This window comes from Nymphaea colorata, chromosome 6, assembly GCF_008831285.2.
Source record: "Nymphaea colorata isolate Beijing-Zhang1983 chromosome 6, ASM883128v2, whole genome shotgun sequence".
NCBI lineage: Eukaryota > Viridiplantae > Streptophyta > Magnoliopsida > Nymphaeales > Nymphaeaceae > Nymphaea > Nymphaea colorata.
The window spans coordinates 5,857,672-5,882,381 of NC_045143.1; the positions used below are offsets into that span (position 1 = coordinate 5,857,672).

Below are 24,710 nucleotides of genomic sequence, written 5' to 3' on the forward strand. Positions count from 1 at the left end.
CGAATGAGTAAACGAGTCGAGTTCGAGTTTTAAGAACTCGACTCGTTTATACTCGACTCGACTCGTTTATACTCGATGAGTAAACAAATTTCATCCCACGTCATGAAATTTACTAGATATTTTAAAAAGAAGGATCATATTTTATTTAGACGAGCTAATCGAGTTAATCGAGTCGAGCTCGAGCTCGACTTTATTTAATCGAGTCGAGCTCGAGCTTGTGTTAGGTAGCTCGACTCGAGTTCGAGTCGAGTTCGAGCTCGAGCTCGTTGAGTCGAGTCGAGCTCGAGCTGGGCAAGCTCGAGCTCGACTCGGCTCGTGTGCAGCCCTAGTTACTGCTCCCAATCAACATCCTAAGCAGGGGTGGAACCAAGGTAAGGCCCCGCATGGGCCCTTGCCCCACCTCAAATTTAAAAAAAAAAAATTACATGTAAAATTTTAAAAAATTTCACTTGTTTTATATAAAAAAAAATGATATTTCAACCCTAGTCGAAATTTAGAAACTTTAATTCGACCTGCTCCATAAAATATTTCTGGCTCCTCCCCTACTCCTAAGGGTTGATTGATCATCGCAGACGAAACTTCTTGTTGATGTTTGGTACTCTTCAAAATCTTTTATATGGGATATCAAATGCCTGCTAAAGGAGAGTAGTGTATCTCTCTTCTTCTTAAGGAGGAATCTGACATAAATCTACTAGTGTATACTTGGCGAATCGATTCATGATCCACAAATAAAGGAAAACATGTTTAATCCTATCAGGGCCGTTTGGCAATGCAAATAGTGACGTATTAGTCCATGGATCTGACACAATCTTTGGAGTAGACATCTGGACTAGTCCCATATGCCAAACAATCTCATAAAGAAGCACTAACACAATGTTTGTAGTGCAAACATCTCCTTAGCAATATTCAACCTTTTTTCTCTCTCTCTTTTTTTAACATAAAAAGTTGTATGAAGAGTGAATTTCACAAAGCTCATGAACTTCATTCTCTCTTTGGCACAACTGTCTTCCTAAATCTGGTCTCGCGAGTTCTATTGTGATTATCACAATGCCCCGATCATCACCAATTGAGTAAAGTAAAAACCGAATTAGCCAGGCAGAGTAGTTTGCTGTTTGATAAGGAAAACATTATGTTCTTAGAATACGTAATTTGAAAAATGTTCTTACAAGTGTAATATTATTTTCATTAAACACTAGATATATTGAGACCATGTTTTATAGAATAAAAACATAGAATAATTTGCACATGTGTTCCATGAATACATTGTTCTTCCTATCGAACACTTTTTGATTAAATTGAAAACGATTTTTCCGTGTTCAATATGCCAATAACAATAATCAATGTTCATCGAGCATTAGCCATTCCTTTTCCATTAAGTATTCGAATTATAACTTTTTAAATCCTTTTTCTTATGCTTTATATATTTAAATAGATTTTCTTTGTTGATTAATTACACCACTTTTATCTACAATGTTAAATATAGGCTCCCATCTCCACTTTTCCGGACATGGGCTCTTTTTTTGCTTATGAATGTCACACAGGCAGGGGTGAGCCACCTGAGCCATGGCTCCATCCCAACTATGAAAAAAAAAATATTGAAAAAATAAAAAAACTTTAGTTGTGTAATGTATTTTTTGGATTCGGATTAAGTTTGATCCTACCCAGATCGAATGTCACACAGGCAGGGGTGATCCATCCCAACTATGAAAAAAAAAATATTGAAAAAATAAAAAAACTTTAGTTGTGTAATGTATTTTTTGGATTCGGATTAAGTTTGATCCTACCCAGATCTGATATTAAACTGTTTGGCCCATCGGCCTATGATTTTACCTTAAAAATTAATGAAAAAGATAATGATACAAAGGCTATTTCCTTCCTATAGAAGTTACCAGTACAATGGCCACAGGTCCATATAACAACGCGACAGAGAAATAATTTAAAGCTGCTTTTTAGCAACTGCAGAGAAATTGAAAAAAGTAAGTGGTCACAATTTAATATCTATGATTATGGCCAAAAGGCCCATAAAAAGAAATTCACTGTGTAAGTATTCATATTCAAGTTCATGCTTATATCATATTTAAATTGCATTTGACATGTAAATGCCTTTTTCTTTTTCTGTTTCTTACTTGTGGAATTTGCACTCAGGTTGAGAGGCTTCATAGAATGCTTGGCAGTAGCAGAAATACATGGGGGCTGATGTAGGCCACTGCTCGCAGCAACCTATCAAAGATTTCATTAGAAGAATCCAAAAATACATTATGATGACTGAAAAATTATATGAGGTGCACACATCAGACCTGGGCTGGTAACTTGAGCGCCCCTCAATCAAAAAATTCTAGCTCTGCCATATATAGAAGCCCAAGACTGCTCTCCTTGCCTCTATTGTCATATCACGTGTCGACAAGAGAAATGAGTAACACTCATAATGCTTGAAGCAGGAACCACCAGCCAAAAAGCCTTGGCATCGGCCTGGTCCGATAGGGAGTCAGGCTCGGGCCGGCCCAACTCCCGGAAACCAGGCCTGACACTTAAAACCTGAGCCTTGGCCCACGCAAGGCTTGATTAAATTAATATATATATAATAAAATATTTGTAATAAATATTACAATTATATATATAAATTCATAAAATATGTATTAAAATAAAATATTATCAGGTCCACCCAAGCCGACCCGATGCCTTTTTTTTTTTAGTCGAGTTGGGCCGAATACCGAGTACCCACTGGTGACCTGACCCGATGCCCAGCCGGAACCTGTGCCAAAACCTTCAAAGGGCTTCTGCTGTCGAAAGGAAGCACCATACCAATAAGCATTTCCTTCAATTCGAATACTTCTCTTCTTCAATTGATTCAATATAATAGAAGAACGGATAACATTTAGGAGGCCAAGTGTAAAGGATTAGAAACCTCTCTAGTAAAGAATTTTGCACTTTCTTTCTCTTGTTGCATATAATGTGTTGAAACACCAAAAATTTAGCAAACGCCACAATGGCAAAGTCTTAATGTGTATCTGATCTAAAACACATGAAGCATTCTGGTTGATCCCTTCTTCAATGTTACACCATTTTGCAAATTCTTTTCTTTCACGTCGGTTTTTCAAAATTTAACCACTTGAATATCGCCCAAGTCATGTCATCAGAACAAATTCATTTGCAGATCACGATATAGAACTGGCTTTTTGACGAATTTCAACGGTCACAATTATTTGTGTTTTTCAAGTTTTAAGAATGATATTCGCCAAAAAAAAATGTGGTTAAAGAATTTATGCACAGCATAATGATCCTAATTGAATGCATCTTTTAAGATCTAATTTGGTCAAAATGCTTTAAGACAACTGCGTAACTGGTGTTGTAAATATTTGTTTCCCACATGCTCTAGAAAAAACAATGGATGGATTGGCTTAAAATTTAAGTTAAGTTTAAATTACTATCGTTTAACATATTGGCTTGTATCAGAGAGTTTAAATCTACTAATGTTAAATTTACTAATGTCAGATGTTGCTGGATGATTAAAAATTAAAAATTTATCAATGAAAAAAAAAATCACCAACACCTTATGGTGTGATAATGATGAATGACACTTTGAATAACAAATTATAGCACTTTCTCTAACAATCCCGTTCTTGGCCTTGAGCCCTTGGTTTGGCGAATCCCAACCCATTCCCTAACAATTTCGGTTTTAACCCTGAAAAAACTGGGAACCAAAACAACCACCTAATACATGACTAATTTTTTAAGGTGTTACACTTTCAACAATGACATTTGGTAGATTTGAATGTTATATATATATATATATATATAATTATTAACATTAAGCCAACAATAGAAAAGATTAATATTGAAAGTCTTGTCCTTCTTCCAATCAAAGGGAGAAAGTCAAACGCCTTATGTTTTATAGTAGGAAGCCTTTGTTAAAAATATTGTCATTATTAAGACCGATATACTTTTGGTAAGCTTACAATCTGCATAATGAAATGGTTGGACAAAAAATGAAGCCGATAAGCAATAACTTTTCTTTTATTATTACTTTTAGCTTGATCACTTAATCCGTAGTTGGCTTTTTCTTAAGTTGGTAGTTGTTTTTAATGATAATTTTCAATTTGTAGACATCTGTTAACATCAACCTTAGGTCGATTTCAATTTTCCTTGATAAGCATTAATATCATCTTTAAAATAACAAATTTTTATTTGTTTCATATAATCATAAAAAAACACGCTTAACTAGCATCATGCAAATTAGGAAAAAAATTTACCATGTTATTAAAGAAAATCTTATGAACCAATTGGACAGCCCGAGCCCATCTCAAAGCTTGGTCGACTCGACTGATTCTAATTGACTAAGTAGAGTTTTGTTTTGTCCCTGACCAAGTCACCGTAATCTTGACTTGGTTAGGAATTTGAGACGGAATCCATTATGGCTAAAAATTGAAAAATTATTTTTAAAAAATAGTTATCGTCAAACATTAGTGATGGTTTATGGTACTTTTTAATGTATTCATGGTACCTCTAAAAATAAATTATAATGCTTTTAGGAACAAAATTTTATTTTTTAACCATTACATCTATGTGAGACAGATTTGAATCCTCCGTTCTTTTATTTTTTCGATTTTGTGTAATTAAAGTAACTAACTAAAACTAATTTAAATTAATTTAAAATGAAAATGAAAAAGGAATTCTGGGCGTATTAATTGGAAACGATTTTGCTAAGATTGTTACTTAAACGACTCGAATTGATTAAATATGTAAGTGTCAGATTTCGTGTCCCGGTGAGAAGAAACAAAAGAAAAATAAAAGATATATTAAAAGAACGACTGTCCTCCTCGTTGCGAAGGAAGGGGATCACAGACTCCGCGTTATTTGATATATAGAGAGAGAGAGAGAGAGAGAGAGAGAGAGAGAGAGAGTCGTCGTCTATCATCATCTCCTTTGTATTCTTCGTCTCCTTCCGCAATGGCTTCGCCCGATCTCCGCGGGCTGTCGCCTGCTCGAAGCCCCTAGATCCTCTAGCGATCTAGCCATCTTCTCTCATCCATTTTTCATGTCTTCTTTCCCTCGCTTGCAATTGCAGCGATCGTCTACCGATGGGCGTCGATCGGCCTGAATTTGGCGCGATTCTGGCGGGAGCCTTCTCCGATGGAGTAAATCGATCTGGTGTCGTCTGATTGACCCGTAAATGGTTCTTACCGTCCTTGTCTTCGTGGGATTCGTTGATAGGTTGATGTTGTAAGAGACATATATGTTGTGAGTCTGGTTTTTCCTTTGGGTGTTTGGGTGTGAGGGGGTTGGGGTTGTTTGTTTTAATTGGGGAATTGTCTTTTGACTGAGAATCGTGATGGAGCCTCGCGTTGGCAACAAGTATCGCCTCGGTCGTAAGATTGGGGGCGGCTCGTTCGGAGAGATCTACCTTGGTTCGTTTCCCTTTGCCTTTCTTGAAAGCTCTGTTGTTATTGATTTGCTTTAAGGTGACGACTCGCGTTTTGATTTTGTTAATTTATCCTTTTCAGGAACAAATATCCAAACTAATGAGGAAGTCGCCATTAAGCTCGTAAGATATACGTTTTTGTTGTTTGGTGTTTTTGCTTGCATATTTGAATTTTGTTATTGTTCTTCTCTTTTTTCTGTATTGATGGTGGTGGAAGATTTTTTATTGTTCGTTTCTTTTGTTTGGTCTCATTGGAATAATCCTTTTTTGGCTCTTATTTTTGCTGGTGATGGTTTTTGGTTGCGACGTTTTCTAATTGTCGACAATTTGACCTTTTTCTGCGACATCTGATCGGCCTGACAACTCAATACGCGCTCTTGATCATTGTCCGACTTGCTTTCGGCTTTCGCATTGGCTCACGTTACACGTAGCGTAGCACTCCTTTGATGATTAGTGAATCAGATATCTTATCGTGTAGATGATGCACTTCTTTGATCGTCGAGTATCTCTTTGTTTAAATAGAGATCACTGTTCCTGTATGCGGTTGACTTCGTTGTCGCTTTTTTTCACTCCTCCCCCGGCTTTTGTAGGAACCATGTAGTCTTTGCGACAAAATTTTCACCTCCTTTTGGCTTAAGTTTCTGATGCACCTGATCATCCACGGAGATGTGGATGAAGAGCTTGCGTGATTTGGACCGGGAACAGGAATTGTACTTGTTATCTGACCGTCCTATCAACGGTTGCGTTTTTTGGGAATGCATTTATTTTGAGAAATGTGTAATTTCTTGTTGCACGGTTAAGTAACTCACTCTCTATAGGAAGCATGACCATGTCAAGTTTTAGGAAATCATATATGCAGGGAAAATTTTGCAACTTGGTCATAAGTCAGGGGCCATTTATACAAAGGCTTAAAAATACGCAGTTGAACACCATGTTGCATTTGCAGGAGTGATGTACTGTTTGTGTTTGTGGAAATAGCCTTGACATTTGATGGACCATATGTGCTACTTTCAGTAGTACACCATGCAAGATTGCCCATGATTAGAAACTGGAGAGTCTATGAAAGCAGCAGATTAAAATCTTCCCCATGCAAAAGCAAGCCAGCTGGCAAGGGGAAATGTTGTATATTAAGGAGCAGAATTTATGGCATTTGGCCATATATTAAAAAGTGTTGTTGGTTGGGATTCTGTTTCATTAAGAAGTAGAACACTATGTAGGATGACTTTAGTTCAAGTATACATACCTGAAGCTATAGATGAGTGAGAGTTCACATGAGTTAAGTTCTTCTTTTGATGCAACTCCACAGGGTTGCAAATCTTTGTTCCTTGGGCTAAGAGCGAGATAAAGAAAGAGTGGTTTGGTTGACGTTCTAAGAGAAGGTAATGTGAGATTGGATTTTGGGTGGTAACAATATTTTACCCTAGATAACTTCTCTGAGTTCAATATGATCACTTTATTGGGTGACAGGTGTTATTCTCCAGGAAAAGTTTAAAATTTTAAATTGCTGCGTGGTGCCTGCACTTTTTCTTTTGCTTTTGTTTTCTTTATTATTAAAGCCTCTGCTAAAGCTCAAAAACTACTCGCGAGCTGCTAAATATGAAAGTAAACCTAGTTTCCTTGTGGAAGTTATTTTATAGTTGTGTTACATGGAGTTTAATGACTGTAGGTATTGAAGTATCAGCATGGGCAAAGTTTAGAAAGGTAGACACTTGCACATGGGATCATTTCATCAATATCAGAGCATATCGGTCCATATTGGTATATATCATGTCGGCACCTTGCTGATGCAATATGGGGCCCAAGGCCCTTTCAAAAATGTGCCAGTATGAAGCTGACTCTGCCGAAACGGGCAGATAAGTTGATGAAAAATGCCTAGAAGATGATTAAAAAATTTAAGCCATCTACATCTACATGCTGATGCAAAATGATGCATATCACTCATATGCAACGGTTTTCAAGGCTTTTCATATGAGTCAGAAGCCAGTTTTTACAACACTGCCATATATATATATATAAAAAATATGTGTATGTATGTATTTATACACATGTATTCTATGTCACTTGGGGTGCTTTGCTCCCCATGTTCATTTTCCTCATTTTTTGGCGTCAATATTATCATGGATTAAACTTTAAAGTTAAACTAGATTATTTGTCTTCAGTTTTATCATCATTGAAACATTAATTTTTATCATTTCATCTAGTTATTTTTATGTCTTTTTATTAGTTTCTCATTTACTTTATTTTTATTTTTTACCTAGTTTCTTGGATGTTTTTTCCTTTTTAAAAATTGCCAAGATTTTCTGGAGGAAAACCAATTTTTCTGAAAAATACCCGAGAAAAACTTTGCTGTTGAAAACCCAAGAATTATTTTTGTGCAATGCTTTATTGTAAATGTAAACCTATACCCTCGATGGGTTATCTGGAAGATGCTTCTGGTGTAAGGAACGTAGTGGTTAGGTAGATTTGACAAAAAATGATCTCCACAATAAAACTGGAAGGACAGGTCCAAGTAGTAGGAGCTACGAAGGGACTCAGGAGGTAGTCCAATAAATGGTACAAATCAACTTGTACCCATAAATTATTAGGTATTATATGGTGACATCAAATTATTGTTGTTGTTGTCCTTTTTCATATTCTTTGTATATTGTTTAAGCCCTATCTTGTCAAGGCCCTGGCAGCGCTAAGGCAAAAAAGGCAACTGATTTTTTTTATTAATTTTTTTAGTTATGTTAACTATTACATAACAAAATTATGTACTTACTAACTGAACTGTAAGCTTCTATTCCAGGTGTGCCTGTGACCACTAACACAGACATGTGTAGTACAAAAATGTAAAACATGAAAAACTATTCTGTTATGTTCCAATTGAATGATTACACTTTGTAAGTAAAGCCAAAAAGCAAAACATGAAAAACTGTTATACTCTTGTTTACATGGCAGATTAACAGTACGTTTCCAGTTTGTTTATATACTGGAAAACTGTTCTGTTCTGTTCTAGCCGATGCATTAGTTTGATACACAAAAGAAGACACATCATTTTTGTTTACATACTGGACACAATGCTTGCATTTCTTAGGATCAGATCCCATCAGAATCCAATGCCAGACACATACCTAAAACATTCTGACTCTAAAACAACAGTTTCTCTAGATAAAGTACTGCAATAGAAAAACTAAATACGAGTTCTGTTGTAAATAACTGTATATCCTTTTATGAATTGAAATCCATTTTATGTAGTACCTTATAGACTATTTCATTTGAATCATTTCAAACAAAAATCGTATCAGAACAGTACATATAATATACATTACAACAAATTGTATATATAACATATAATATACCTTATACTGCTTGTGAAAATCAGTACATATCTTCCCATGGACTAGGCGTGCTGGCGCCTAGTCCATCCTAGGCGCACCTAGGTGCCAGCCCCACACCCATCGCCCAAGTGATGGACTTAGGCGACAGGTGTGGACTGGTGCCTGGTCCACGCTTAGGCATGGCTGAGACGGCGCATTAACAATATAGTTGGAGCCTTGTATGCATTTTGGTCACATTCTTTATCTTCAATACACCTTCCTATTAAGGTCAATTGGTTTTGCTTTAGATCTGCCGCTTTGAGTATCTTTTGCTTGTGATTTTGGTTCATCAGCCTGCATGAACTTAACTACATTAAGGATGTTGCTTACTTGTCTCTGAAGCAAATTTTTTTCATTCTGCGTTTCCTTTTGACAGGAAAGTGTGAAGACTAAGCATCCTCAGTTGTTATACGAGTCAAAGTTGTACAGAATACTTCAAGGAGGAAGTAATGAAAATACTGTTTCCTTCTTTTTATGTGTGATGTGTGTGTGTGTGTGTGTGTGTGTGTTTGTGTGTTTGTGTATTTCTGCACTAGTCTTTTAGTTGCTAACTTTTCCAGAAACATTTCATATGATTATAGCTGGAATTCCAAACGTTAGATGGTATGGAGTTGAAGGGGACTACAATGTGCTTGTGATGGATCTGTTAGGGCCAAGTCTTGAAGACCTTTTCACCTTCTGCAGTAGGAAGCTTTCACTGAAATCTGTTTTGATGCTTGCAGATCAGATGGTATTGCTTACTCTTAGCTTTTTAGGTTGAGATTGTGTTCATGATTGATATTAACTCCTTCATTTTGAATTAGATCAATCGAGTTGAATTTGTTCATGCAAAGAGCTTTCTTCACCGAGATATAAAACCTGACAATTTTCTTATGGGCTTGGGGAGGAGAGCGAATCAGGTACACAGTTTAGATAGCTGATTCTACTTATTAGACGGGGTGAAGTAACATATTATCATCCTGCAGGTTTACATTATTGATTTTGGCCTTGCTAAGAAGTACAGGGATTCTACAACCCACCAACATATTCCTTACAGGTAAGATGAATCACATTAAGTTTGGGATTTTAAATTGTGTATATTTTGACAGCTTTTAGTTGAGTTTTTTTTATCAGCTAGAGATATTTAGCATGTCTGTTGTGCATTGAGTAATGGTTTTGTTGCATACAAGTTTGCTTTGTATTTTCTTTAATTTCTAGTAGAAATGAAAGTACTGTTCAGTAAATATGATACATATACAGGTTTAGGTATGTGAGATCATGTGTTCTCAACCTGGGTCAGTAACCAGTCCCAAAAAAAAGAAAAATTTCTCAACCTGCTGGTTTTAGCTATGCCAAACCAGTCTTCAGACCTTTGTTTCTGCCCAATTTCCTTTAATGTGAAAAATGTACATCTGAGACCAGCTATGAAGACGAACATCCAGCACCCCATGGAGAACATCCAGCACCCCATGGAGAACTGTCTTCTATTCCTCAGCTATTCATGTTAAAACTGTCCCAAGAGATATGGAGAAGAAAGAGAATCGATCAATTACACTCGCCCTAATCCCTTGTTAATAAGGAATTAGAGTCAATAAATAAAATTATAAAAAGGTTCTCGAATAAAACAAAATTATTAAAGGCACCCCGCAACATCTGAAAATATGAAACAAGCACAACTCCTAAGTATTTACCAAATACTACTACTTTATGGCACCATTCTCAACACTCCCCCTCAAGCTAAATTTTTTGACTTCTTTTGACCAGGTTGATAACTGGCTTAGCTGAATCAAATTGGTTGACTGTGGCTAGTCTTTAGGCACTGGTAGATACTAGTTTGTTTATATAACATTTTTTGAAAAGGTGTGTTTACACATGTCTATTTGTGAGCCGTCTGATCATATAAAGTGAATGGTTGGGATTAGTGCTCACACATACAGTCATACACACACACAATCTTTGTGTATTGAGGATTGTTAGATTGAGCCCCCTAGGTGTGCCTCGTAGTTTGAACGTTATTTTGTAAATCGAACCATATGATGGATGTTTAATGTATGACATGACAAGATTAGCATAAAAAATCAGGAAAAGGTGATGCCTAGATTGGATTCATTGAGCAGATAGAGCTAACATCGTTCTAGAATTTGATTTACATTTCTGATCTTCATTGTATATATATATATATATATATATATATATATATATATATGAGAAAATTGGGAAAATGATTGACTGTTGAGTCTAATAGATGTGCCTATGACCTATGTCACATGGGTGCTGGGTGCAACGAGCAAATATACATATATACAAAATTTGTTATATAGTTAATTAACTGTTTGATAGCTTTATTTATTTATATTTACAATTTAGTCATTATAAATTTTTATATTAGGGCTAATTGAGTTGGGTCTGCATCTAAAATGGTCAGTTTTGCCCTGACTCATATTGATGCATTTGGTGCCATGTCGGAACTGCACCAGAACCTGTGTTGTGTCGACGCTGGTGCAGCAGCTGTTTAGGTGCACCCATGTGACGTAGCTTATGATCCAGAAACCTACTAGCCACTAGATGACTGTTAGGGACCATCAGACCTGTCATACTAGTCAGTCAACTATTGGAAGCCAGCTATTGGAACATGGCCCATTTTAAGTCATGGACTAGTCTAGCAACTTGTTGCCCAGGTTGACAATACAGAATGTGTGTCTGGATGAAATGTTTAGATAATAGAGTTCTCATAATTTTTCAGGCTTGTCATGTAATTCAAAACAATGGATCCTTTCTACTTGAGCATGGATTCCACTTTTTTGTACTTCTTGTCATTGAAGGTTTTTTCATTATGCTGTTTGTGTTTTTATCAGCATGGGCCTTAGTTCTTTCTGTTCTTTTGGTGTTTGATATTTACTATGGTTCATGAATTACTAGTATTTCTTTTTAAGTTGCATAATTGACTTATGTGCTGATATTCATAATAATGTAGAGAGAATAAGAATTTGACTGGAACAGCAAGATATGCAAGCGTGGACACCCATCTGGGCATTGGTATGTCCCGACTTTGACTAGCTTCTTTAGGTTTCTGGATTTGATATGTCACTTTCTTGCGTATTTGTAACCATTATTTTCCCTTGTCGAAGTTTCAGGCATATCCTTCATGCTTTTACCATGTACATAAGATGTATTAACTGATGTTATTTACTTATTTGTTTTATTGGCTTCTGAAGAACAAAGTCGAAGGGATGATCTAGAATCTCTGGGATATGTTCTAATGTATTTCTTGAGGGGAAGGTGTGAAATCTATACAATTCTTTCTTATTTAAAAGGCTATTTGCTATCCTTTTGCCCTGTTTGATCCTCCATCCATGTGCTTTTGCAGTCTTCCATGGCAAGGTCTTAAGGCAGGAACCAAAAAGCAAAAATATGAGAAAATCAGTGAGAAAAAGGTTGCTACTTCTATTGAGGTACATATACTAAACACTTGTTCTATATATCATCATATATCTGCATCTACTGTCATGCATACAATTGAACTAACTAACACTGAAATAATCTGCCAGTCCTTGTGCAGATGCTACCCATCGGAATTTGCTTCATATTTTCATTACTGTCGTTCATTGCGTTTTGATGACAAGCCGGACTATGCTTATCTGAAGAGAATATTCCGTGATCTTTTTATTCGAGAAGGTTTGCTACATATTGCAGATGTAGTTCTTGAGGTTCCTATGCCTTACAAGCATAACTACTGCATGCCAGATGTCGGATGATCATAATAATCATTTTTTTCTGCGTCTGATGTTGTAGGTTTTCAGTTTGATTATGTATTTGACTGGACAATTTTGAAATATCAGCAATCCCAGATTGCAAGTGGTCCTCCACGTGCTCTTGTAAGTACCTGTTGTGCTCAACTAGTAAGTGTTTGTTGTACTCCTGGTTGTAAGATCGTCCTTTTCCTCTTTTCCAGGGTGCTGTTGCTGGAACAAGTTCTGGCGTAACTCCTGCTGCTAATGCTGATCGACAATCTGGTATGCTTGATAATGCATTTCCTGCTTGAGTTTCTATGATATATGGGAAAAGTGGACACTATGAACTTTTGAATTAATATGATATGACCTTCCCGAATCAACTTAACCTCTAATATAGAAGTTACGCGAGCAGTTTTCATTTTCTTCATTTTTTTTGCTTTTCCTTTCTGATTTATTAATTTTGTGGCTAATGTGTCTAAAAGAAGCTCCACTGGGATTCAAGTCTTAGTTCAGTTCTCCACCAAGATGAATTTGGAACTTCTGCTTATCTCCTCCATTTTTTTTTTGTTTTCAGCACATTAAAGTGTCTTTATAAATTTTAATCATGTCTTGGATGTTCATCAAGTTTGGTCACACGTTGACGAAGCTGAAAAGTTTTAATCTCCTATAGTCTAGAGATCTCATATTACATACAGAAGCATGCCTCATCAAGCATTGACTTTTAGGTATGAAAGCAGGTGCTGTTTTGTCTTACATTGTCCAGGTGCTGAAGAAGGAAGAACAACTGGTTGGTCTGGATTTGATCCTTCTCGTCGGAGGGCATCAGGGCTGGCTGGCAATTCTGGTAGCTTAATGAAGCAGAAAAATCCAGTTTCAGGTGAAGCGATGGTCAACAAAGAGATGGTGAGCTTGACAAGTTCTGTACTTCATATTCTTGTACAGGTGGTTCATGTAGTTCATCTATAAAGTAGGAATTTGTTAAGATTGCCGAAGGAAAATGCGGCATGCAAGGATACTTAGGAAAAAGTGCAATAAGCCATGTCATCAGGTGGCTTTCTCAGTCATGAGTTTCTGATCTTTGGTTTTGAAAGGACAACCAGCAGAGCAATTTCCTTGATTTTGGTTTTTACCGTGAATGGATCTTCCTAGCCTCATTTTGCTTTATTCTTTGGTTTTCCTTTTCTTTCCTTATTGTCATTCTAATGAACAAAGTCATGAGCTTCTTCTGATACATATTTTGTTGACGTTACATGAGCACTTTTGGGGAAATTGTTCCTGTGTCCTTTCTAATGCTGATATTTGTTTGATTTCACCAGTGTGGCAAGTTCAAGCAGTTATTGATGTACAACGAATAAAGTTACTGACTTCAGATTTGGGCGTGTACATTGACCACCATTTTGTTTGGATTTGCAGCTAGCAACTTCCGCGTATATAGGTAGGTCTGGGGGCTCATCAAGGCGTGCTGCTGTCTCTAGCAGTCGAGATGCTATGTTAGGGAGTGAAGCCGATCCTTCTCGTCCCAGAACTGCAGATGCAAGTCCAGGTGGGTTTCGCAGGATAGTCAGTGGGCAGAGGGGGTCACCTGTTGGTTCGTCTGAACAGAAACGTACATCATCAGGCAGGAACACCACCAACATTAAGAACTATGAATCTACTCTCAAAGGCATGGAATGTCTGAATTTCGATACGGAGAAGGAGAGGATGTATTAGTATATCCATTATGTTGCATTTTCTGCACAAGCAGACTGTAAATCTTTCTGGTGTACCATTCCCTTAGGACGGGGTATTTTCTTCTTCTTTTTTTCAAAATTTAATTTTGTTTTTCCGGTGATGGTGAGGGGGATGGTTTGAACATGAAAATAAATTAATTCGGCTCTCGAGACCTGTAATAAATGAAAAAAGGAGAAAACGGGTCTGGTGAGCCAACCAAAGTCTTCTGTTAATATACCGCCGGTTGATAGGGCACAATTTCTGTTGCTTCTTTGTTTTGATCTACTTTACCCAGATTGTTCCAACTGAAAGGGTAAGTAACCAATTTGGGGGTGTTTGGATGACACTCCAAAACTTGGTTTTGGAAAAAGGAAAAACTTAGTTTAACCTTTATAATCAGATTTTCAAAGTGTTTGAAGGAAAATCCAGTTTTGACAAGACCTGGTTTTGTAAAAGGAAGCAGCCCGGTTTTGTGAAGGAGCAGGTTATTGAGAACCAGGTTTTAGATTTGTCACCTAGACACATAAGCAAAGTTTTTAAAACTCGTTAAAAAAATGTTAGTGTTAACAAGACAGTTTTTACAAAACTGGGTTTGATGAAGGTGCAATGCAAACGTTCCCTTGATCTTAACTATGATATATTTTATTTTCATTGGAGGCCTACCTTGGCGTGGGATTGAGACAGAGTACTTATATAGGAGACAAAGAAAACCAGGCAGACGGTAGCTGAGGGACTTATTTTGCCCAGATAGATAGGTGTACCAACTTCATATTTTACCAATCTTTCACCTGTGGACATTTTCTTTCCTCCCTTTTACGTGTGACCGATGGTCATTTGGAGGGTGTTTACAAGAACGTTCTGTTTGTGGAACACATATTCTTAGAACATATAATTCAGGAGAAGATATAATTTACGAACAACATGTTTTTGCTTAAAAAAAACATAAGATAATTAGTCCCTAACTTTAAAAATAGTTGTACTATGTTTGCAGAAAAAATTGTTGGTCACGACATCTAGCTGCAAAATTTGCAACGAGAGACCCAAGGGATTGGATGAAGTTAGTTCCAGAGATTTTGGCGCACTCCTTGAGTATCAATTTGAACCCACTGATCGGACATGGCCAACTGACTAATTAGGATTTTAAACGAGTTTGTCTGTTTTAAACCATAATTACAAGCCAGCAGGCCGTATGGGATAACAGAAAACAACAAAAGGATCAGTGGAATAGTCATTAATTAGTGAATAGAATCGCAAATATACAGAACAACGCATATAAGAGCTGGAATGAAGACGAGAACTCTTAAGAGGGAGTCGACAGTTTCCAAAGCAAACCATCAGTAGGTAGCTCTTTCAAAGCGGATGGAGTTAGGCATCTAAGAAACAGATCTGAAATTCAAAGCACACAAATGCCTTTCCTTTTCATTGACTACTGGCTTTAAAATTCCAAGCATGTCAGAATGACCAAGTTCATGAAATTTAGGATTCAGGCTAGCATGAGAAAATTGGCCAAGCAGGTGAGACCTGCATAAGAGAATAAGAGATGTATTTATAGTAGTATCACGAATCAGAGGCTCTTAGAAGATCATTAGTTTTCACCACCATAGAAGTAAGGGGTTCTTTGTGTGTGTGTGTGTGTGTGTGTGTGTGTATATATATATATATATATATATATATATATATGTAGAGAGAGAGAGAGAGAGAGAGAGGAGAAGGGGGTGGGTAGTGAAGGAAGGGGGGAAGGACAAGAACCGATCCACTTGCGGCAACAGCACCCTTGATGCCAATATTATCACTTCTGATAGCACCCTCCAAGACTTGAACAGAGTATCAGAGTAAGTGGTTAATACAGGCCGCCCAACCAGGTTGTCCTATCCGTCACTTGGAGAGACAGGACCAACTTGCCTCAGAAGCCTAACATTTTCGGAAATTAAATTGATGAAGAGAGAGAGAGGCTATGGCTTCCCTCTTGAAATACTAACTATGAAGGTCTGGGTGTCCGTCTCCTTATCACTTCCTCAACATCAGGGGAAGATCTGTCTGCTCACTATGGCTTTTCTTGGTCGTTTGTTGACGACGTGATCTACGAACCTCAAGTCCTAACACTGCTAAGGGCCAAAAAAAAATGGTTAATGAGCATCTCTAACGGCTAGTGGGATATCGACAAGTGCTACAATTCGCTCCTATCGTTTCTTATAAGAATTTATCCAGTCTGTCGTCTTATATTATTTCATTAAGGCTGTCCGAATATGAAATTAAGGCCAGTGTTGTACAACTAAATTGTACGTATTACTAAATGATAAGAAAAACTAGAGGCCGGGAATAAAATGTTATGAAAAATATTACATTTACAATTAAACCTGGTTATATTCGTTATATAGTTACGATAAAAATACCTCCATATACAAAAAAAAAAAAAAAAAAAACTTGTTGAAGAGACAAAAATGAAAATCGAAAAAATTTAAAAAATTATAAAAGCCATACTTTTTAGAAAAATACTAAAATGTCCCTTAATATAGATAGCCCTTATGTAATATACATAGCGCACTCACAACGGCGCACGCAACTCGCTCTAATTTAGAATGGCATCTGAACCCATCGAGGCTTATGAAACGGGAAGTGAAACGGGGGCACGAAAGCAAGCTTCATAAAAAGGAACAAAAGAAAAGAAAACGGCGGGTTTCCTATGGTGCTCAAAGCTACAAACCTCTATATTGGTTGCCATGGCAAGCGTCATATTTGCAGAACAACCTGATTGAAAGAAAGAAGCAAGAGAATGCAACAACCGGATTCAATGAATTTTTCATGTCTTCTTTCTCTTTTCTTTGTTTCTTACATGAGATTAGAGACCAGAACACATAAAACTGAGAGAGGAAGAGAAAGAGCGAGAGAGAGGTGGTCTCAAAAATCAATGGAAGAATTTGTACGTGATGGAGGCTGAGATCTGCCTGATGTCCTTGGATGGTAGGTTTCGACCTTATTCCCCTTACCATCATACACAACCTCCTCCTCCTCCTCCGCACCGCTGGGGACCTTGCATTTCTCCCCCAAGATGATCTGTTTCTTCCATATCAACTCTCCCTCATCCATCGTCTTCGACGCCGCCCTCCCTCCCACTCTCCTTTCGCTTCTCGTCCAGTTTCTTGTGAGCCTCTGGCTGAGGCTCACCATCAGCCTCTTCTTGCCGCCATCTCCCCTGTGCACGCAGCTGGACGCCCGGGTCATGGTGCTGTTGAGATTCATCGGCGGTGGCGGTGGCAGCGGGATCCTGATCTCCTGGTCGTCGTGCACGATCACTTGCGACGGTGGCGGCGTCGTCTCCGTCGACGTCGTTGTATTCGATTCTTCGGACGATGGCGTCGGCGGTGGTACAGGTTTACGTGGCTTGGACGCACAGAGGAAGAATATCAGCGCCATAGCTAGCTGCCGATGGATGATGCTGATGATCGAAACAATCAGTGTTGCATGATAACCAGAATCACGATGGCATTTGAAGCTGATGGGTTCCTGGGGAATGACTCCACAAGTTCATGGTAAAACACAAATCAAGAAGATCGAAGAAGCTCTCTCTCTCTCTCTCTCTCTCTCTCGTTCTCTCCCTCCCTGTGGGGAATATGTGTCTCCCTTCTTCTCATCTGATTGCAAGGGCTCTATATTCATGGTGGTAGTTATTTTTAGGGATGAGAAGTTCAGAAAATGCCCCTATGGTTGAAGTCAAGGACAGGAGGGAGCATGGGAGGATGTCAAGTGTCAACCCCTGTCACAAGCTGGTGCTTAGCGGACATGAACATCTCTCTGGTTGTATGATGGTTGTTCCATCACAGAGCTATATATATATATATATATATATATATATATATATATATATACATATATATATATCATTTGGTATGTTAAATTTGTTCATTTTCTTGTGGATGGTTGATTCACAATCCAAATCTGGGGGCTGTTGGCTTCGGATATATTCCAATCAGGAACCTATAAATGGACAGGCTAGCAAGGATTCTATCTACACTGTTCGGCGACGGATGTTGATCCCTTGAAACGACGTTCTTGGTCCTATATTGGGGTCTCTGATCCCTCAACTGTAGGGCCATTAGTGATCCACAATGGGCTTGCTGTATTAGGGCGTGCGGTTTTGGGGAGGAGTTAAGGTGCGCAGGCTCAGATCTGCAGATGGTAATGAATTGATCCAATATCATATGTAGGATCCGACCCGTTTGTCATGCGACCAATATTAATTTTCTAGTCCTATCTATGGTTCCCCTAATCGCTAAACTCTCTCTGGATCTCCTCTAGTTTCTCTTGTTAATGTTTCAGGAGAAGGATTAATAAATGTTTTGAAGGATAGCCAGCAACAAAGGTAAAAAGCAGTAACCTCTGTTGCAAGGCAGTAGTTTATCAGATTTCGTGAGATTGTTAAATCAATCAAGATGTCGTCCATTAAATCTGGCACGATGAGAAAAATGAGTTCGACCTGTTTAGTGTTTTGACTGGTCCTGCTAAAGAACAATCTAAATTCTTGACGATCTCATTCGATTGTTCAAGTTTCTTACTTTTGGAAAAGAAGAAGAAAAAGAGTTACTGACTTCCATTTATTCTATCAGAATGGTGCGAGTGTCAGATTGTCATTAGTTTAAGGAGTACATTTCTCATCGAGAGAGAGAGAGAGAGAGAGAAGCGTGCACATTGTCATATGGTTTATAAGTTTGGGTTATAGCTTTTCACTGAAATAAACTTGCGGTAGAAACCGCTTTCCGGGTGAGCAGGAAGAGAATCTGTCTGCCAGAGTGAAGACAGAAGGCCACCCCAGAGTCTAGAGCTGTGTTGGTGCCTCGGGGTTGCACCTATAATAGCTGCATGTCAACTAGTGTATTGCTTTCTCCTTATTTGCGGCATAGAGGTGGTGCATGCACCTTGATTCGAACTAGCAACCAACTGCCTACTGCCTACTGGCCACTGGCCCCATCAGTGCACCAACATCCAGCCTTCGGGGCAGAAGAAACTGATCTTACTGCTTGCTATATATAGATTGGTGTCTGGTGAGTGTCTTGATAGGAACCATGATGAATTTCATGAACCAAATCTACAGTCTGCGTTTTGTTAGCCTTGGAACTAAGATCTGTGGTGATTTGAGACCCATATTGCTGTGAAATCCGTTATTTAGATGACCAGTGGATTTTCATCCTCAGTTCTCAAATCACCTTGGATCCTAAATTGGAGGTTACCAAATGCTGCCAGAGTTCAAACAGGCTGCTAAAGCATTGATATGGTTAATAGAAATCTGAATTCAAATTCATGTTTAGAACACCACCACATCAAGTATTAACTAGATCAGGTGCTTGTAACATGATGAAAATTGAACCTGGATCCTTTATATGTGCAAACCTCACGAGGTAATTTGATCTGCATGTGACGTAAAAAGCATGCGGACACTTTCATTTATGCAAACCTCTATCCAGTGTGAGTATATCTAGTCTAACATGTTCTACATGTTTGATCAAATTGTAGACTTGATCAGATTGTTCATCCGTTTGCGACCTTAACTAATTAGTCAATATGTAATTGGAAACCATGGACCTAGTTATATATTTATTCATGTGTATATGAAAGAGAGAGAGGCAAAATGCATAACACTTGTATACTTGTATTTAGTTGGCCAAGTCGTCAGTACAGTGGGAGCTGCATAAATAAGATATTGAAACTGATTGGTTGGGTGGGAGCCAAATTAGTAAGGGCAGGTGTAATCAGTCAGGTACTAACTAAGCACATCTTGGGTTCAGTTTTTCTAGACTCAACCTGCCTTGTCCGAGCTCATGTCAAGGTTAACTCATCAATTAAGGTTGTTAGCGGCGTCAGTTTCAGTTAAAATTGAATATATTTGGAGTTAGAAAAGCAGCATGATTAAACGATTGTGAATTCAGGAATCATCATCCCATGTTCAAGAAAATATACCGTAGTTTATGGCTGCAGCATTCTTTCAGCTTAGTATCCAAATTAAAATCTTAAAGCTGCAAATGAATATATGTTTCCTAAGAGTGTGATTATCATTCTTCATTCTTGCTCTCAAATGATTGCAGGTTTTGATTCCAAATCGACTAAAGGCATGTCCCTTGTTGCAGATTCCCTATTTTTCCAAAAAAGACCTCAGGAAATTGTTGGTAGACTGTAAAATTCACTGGCATGTGGTCGATCATTGAGGATCCTTTAGGGGAAAGATAAGTTCAAGGCCATAGAATTTTCGGGGAAAAACTCCTGTCAAAAGGAATGCTGCCATTAGTAATTGATTTAATCCAGGATCAAATTAATACTAAGCACAGTTGGACAGAAAGGGAGCAGGCAGCTTTTACTAGCTTATAATCAAATATGGCGCATGATGAAGGAATACTATATTGATTAGGCATCTTGACAAGCAAAAGAATTTAGACTGGAATTATGTGAGATATTCTCCACTACATGCGCTATTAGAATTACAACAGTATATATTCTGCTGCACAAGACAAAGATTGGTCATTGGATACCTAGTTGAATGACTAAACATGTGTTTCTTCTTGTCTTCACCCAATTCAAACAATCCCTCTTGCTCCTCTCATTTAGTGAGAAGCACCAAAATCCAGAAATCCGTATTTCGATACATGTCATATTTGTAAGAGGAATCATTTCTAGAATCAAAGAAAAACTTACAGCAATATTATGTGGGAAAAGTTGTTCTGCTTTCGATGTTGTGAATGTAGCGGAAGTGAGAATGTCAGCTTGAGAGATCGCTAAAAGGTTATAAACAACTGCAATTTGAATGGTTGGCCATAATAACCTGAAATTTATGTTTCAAAATATTTGAAAACTGCAAGTTTCTGCACTTCAAATTATACCATATGTAACAAGAACCTTTAGAGATGATGATGCTCCTCTAATAAAGAATGTGCTTTACGCTAATAAGATTGTACCATCTGGTGATCTTAAGACAAGAATTGCTAGCAGCAAATTATTAAGTGTTCTCATATGCTGTACTTGACAAAAGAATCTGTAACTGCAGATGGTTAGTAAATTTAAACTGGAAAGCAAGCAAATCCATGATATAAACCTTTGTTTGTACAGTTGTTTTTTTTTTCTTTTTGTTTGTGAAATAACAGGTAGACGACCTCTTCCCAGGAGAGTCCCAGTGGAATGGTTTTCCAAACTAAACATGGCAGGCCAAACAGGAGCTCAGATTCTATTCATATGGGATACTAGCGAAACCGATGACAGGTACAACAATGATAGATTAATCGACCAAAATATACAGATCTATTGTACACATAACACACTCACACGCTAGCAATATCTCTATTCTCTCTCCTAAGTAAAGGCCAAAAGTGGAGCTCAGATTCTGATTTATGCGATACCACACCGACGGTAGGTAGGACATCAATCAATTATTCAATCAAATTCATTCAAAATAAGTTGACTGTATTTGTACTAGTATGAGATCATTGGCAGGCCAAAAGTTTGACATGAACATTGTGGATAGATTAATGATTAGAACAAATTAATGTTTGCACTAGCAAATAGCAATGATTCATGATGTTTTCAGCAACAAATTTGTAATTTTTAGCCATCCAGCAACATTCTGGAACATGGTAAAATAAAATTCTGTTATACATATACTCACAATAGCAAGAAGGGTTGGAATTATAGTTGGTTTGACAATTGGACTGACGGTATCCAAATAGGCTACTCCTCCTGTATCAGCATATCCTTTTCACATATCTTTCAACTACTCCATCATCTTTTTCTGGAAACACTCATATACATCTATAATATGTGAGGCTTCCTTGCCAGAAATAAGATAAGTCTTTGTCTTGTTTGTGCCAAGAACTCATATTTCCTCCATTGCTTCTTGCCAACCTGCGCTCAGCTGCATGATTGAATGATTGCGCAACTTCATGGTGTGTTTCAACAATGAGAGCAGTTGGTATGGAATATTCTGAAGACATAAAGTTCGGGGCCTTCTGGTCCCATTTGTGACTTAATTGTCACCACATAATGACTGTGAAGAGGCAGGAAAGCGGTCGATCGAGACCAATTTAGGTCCTCACGAATAGTTTCAAGCATGCTTGGACCAGGTTCAACAGTTTCTTCTGTTAGCTCGGGCATCACTTCACTGCCCATTGATGTCATGATCATCATCTCCGGATTGACGCAAGCGTGAGCTGAGATATCTCACTAGCAGGAACCTCAATAAAAAAAACAGCCTTGAATCTTTTGTTAGATCCACCTTCGTTTATCAATAAAGGAAATTTTGTTCATTGAAAACAACATGAGAGATCATGATGATCTTTTGCTTCTCAATATCTAGATATTTATAGCCTCTATATTTGTTATAATAACTCAAACTATGCCTCGTTATGTTGACAAAAATTATTCAGAGACATCTCGTGTATTCATCAGCTATTGATGACCATATCGATCGTGAAAGCAAAGCGTTTGACTCCCCAATTGAGAATTTAATATTTGAGGTAAATAGATCGATTTGAGTTGAATCGGTGGCACCATTTAGTTCCATGGCCAATCCAAAAGTACCATGTGTCAACTTTAACTGCAACATATTTTAAGCTTTTCTATTTTAATATTTTTTTACATTTTTTCATTCGATTTTCGAAAAAAGGAAACTCTTATATAAGTTTTTCCGATTTGCAGCTGGTTCTGGGGAATCGGTCGATTCACCAAATGGGCTTTTTATAAGTAGCAAGCTCAATCACTTCTTAATTACTCCACTAATGGTTAGCTTTCCAAAAGAAACCCCCATACCTTACAACGAGCATAGCCGAGTTTTGAACTAGAAACACTCCTACAACATGGCCCCCAAGCTCACGCATTTGCACTACGCGCAGGGCAAATTTGACTAACTATTGGAATTATCTTCCACAGAGCCTCTCTCTCTCTCTCTCTCTCTGTCTTGTGTGTGTGTGTAGATGTAATCAATGTAAAAAATCATAAAACACTATTTCCTAAGGAGTTACTGGCTGTTTGATAAATAAAGAAGTATATTAGATCAACCCAGTTTGATGTGGTGTGGGTTGAGATGGGGTAGCACTACCTATTTTGCAGCCGCAGAAGATTAGTTGTCAAGTACCTCATGAATAACCTGCATATCAATTATTGGTTTAGGGTGCACTTAGCAACAATGTTGTCATTATCAGTACTAGATATGAATTATTTTATGCAAAGATACAAGGGCCATAATTAACTAACATATTTTAATATATTTAAAATGATTTAGTAACATAATTTAATTTATAATGGTTAAAAGGGTACAGGAAGATTAAGCCCGTCATTTTTTTTTTCATTTCATTTCAATAAAGGGCCCTACACGATGCATACAAGCCAACGTAGACTGATGTGCACCTTACATTTTTTTTATTTTCTTTGATTGATGGTCACACTAGTTTAAACCTCTCTTGAGTGTTGCTAATACGGGTTTGTTTGGTAACAGTAACACTTTGTTCTTTAGAATGGAGTATTGTTCCATGAATATGTCCTAATTTTTGAGGTACATTTATGTTATTACTGAATAAACCATATTGTTCGTTAATTAAACTCACAATTGATTAATTAAAGATTTGATACACTTAATGGTAACATGAGAAAAACAATCTCGAAACAATAAGCCTATAAATTAGAATAAAGGAAGAAAATCTACCGTTGTTTCATACAGACTTTGTTTGCTTCCTCATGCACAAAGGAAATAAATTAAATGATAAACATAAAGGAAAAATAATAACGATGGCAATCAGGCGGCATTATTGTTAGCTAGTCCAAAAATATTGTGCACACAAGCATTAAAGAAATCCTAAACAACCACTTTTATTGCGTGTCATGTCCTGCTTTCCTTAGTTTATTAGATTCACGACATCTTTGTAATGCCTCTCTGTCTGTAACACCTCCTTCACAATAGTCTAATCCAATAAATGCAGATTAAGACAAAGATTAAGCAACCTCATGCAGAAAAAAAATGGTTAAAACATTCATGATCGAGCCCTTCGATGCCGAAAACACCGACATGGTCAAGATCCTGTTTGTTTGTGCTGATTTTGCTTGTCAAGATCGTGAAATGATAACGGTGCCACATCGCGACCACATTAATTTTGATGAATAAGGCATGGTTAGCAGACGATTAAGGAGAATTAAAAGGGAACTTAGAACACCAATTTAAAGTAACTTGACTAGTATGAGTGAGTAGGAGGTTAACACAATCACACCATTCCAAACGAACCCAAGGGTCCCTTCATTCTCCTAGCCTTTAGAGTCCTGGAGCTGTATTTGGGATCTGGGTAGGTTACGATATACTCTTTAGCTTGAGTATCGTGATCCTACTTTTAATGGATCAGAAGAGTAGCATCCATATGAATTGAGCAGGCATGCCTGCCCAACCAGCTATACTACGTCCCTTGAGGCCACTTACTTAACTAATTGTGTGTGTATTCTTTTCATGTTGATTTCTGTTTGTAGGGTAGGAAGCTGCACCTCCCAGCA

At 37.6% G+C, this 24,710-nt stretch overlaps 1 protein-coding gene across 1 annotated transcript; it reads left to right on the forward strand.

Moving 5' to 3' along the window:
• The first annotated feature begins 4,830 nt into the window (after positions 1-4,830).
• Positions 4,831-14,468, forward strand: LOC116255958 (casein kinase 1-like protein 2). The gene is made up of 14 exons (XM_031632052.2): positions 4,831-5,405; positions 5,502-5,542; positions 9,155-9,224; positions 9,360-9,508; positions 9,582-9,677; positions 9,744-9,814; positions 11,732-11,793; positions 11,973-12,036; positions 12,125-12,209; positions 12,306-12,432; positions 12,550-12,632; positions 12,710-12,770; positions 13,255-13,394; positions 13,905-14,468. The coding sequence occupies exons 1-14, from the start codon at positions 5,330-5,332 to the stop codon at positions 14,199-14,201; spliced, it is 1,422 nt and encodes a 473-aa protein (XP_031487912.1). The 5' UTR covers positions 4,831-5,329; the 3' UTR covers positions 14,202-14,468.
• The last annotated feature ends 10,242 nt before the right edge of the window (positions 14,469-24,710 follow it).

Bases quoted from the DNA above. Each gene is read 5' to 3' on its own strand.
- LOC116255958 (XM_031632052.2), top strand. From the start codon at position 5,330: ATGGAGCCTCGCGTTGGCAACAAGTATCGCCTCGGTCGTAAGATTGGG. The intron at 9,815-11,731 runs GTAAGATGAATC...ATAATAATGTAG, and splicing joins CACCAACATATTCCTTACAG to AGAGAATAAGAATTTGACTG. The intron at 12,433-12,549 runs GTTTGCTACATA...CTGATGTTGTAG, and splicing joins TGATCTTTTTATTCGAGAAG to GTTTTCAGTTTGATTATGTA.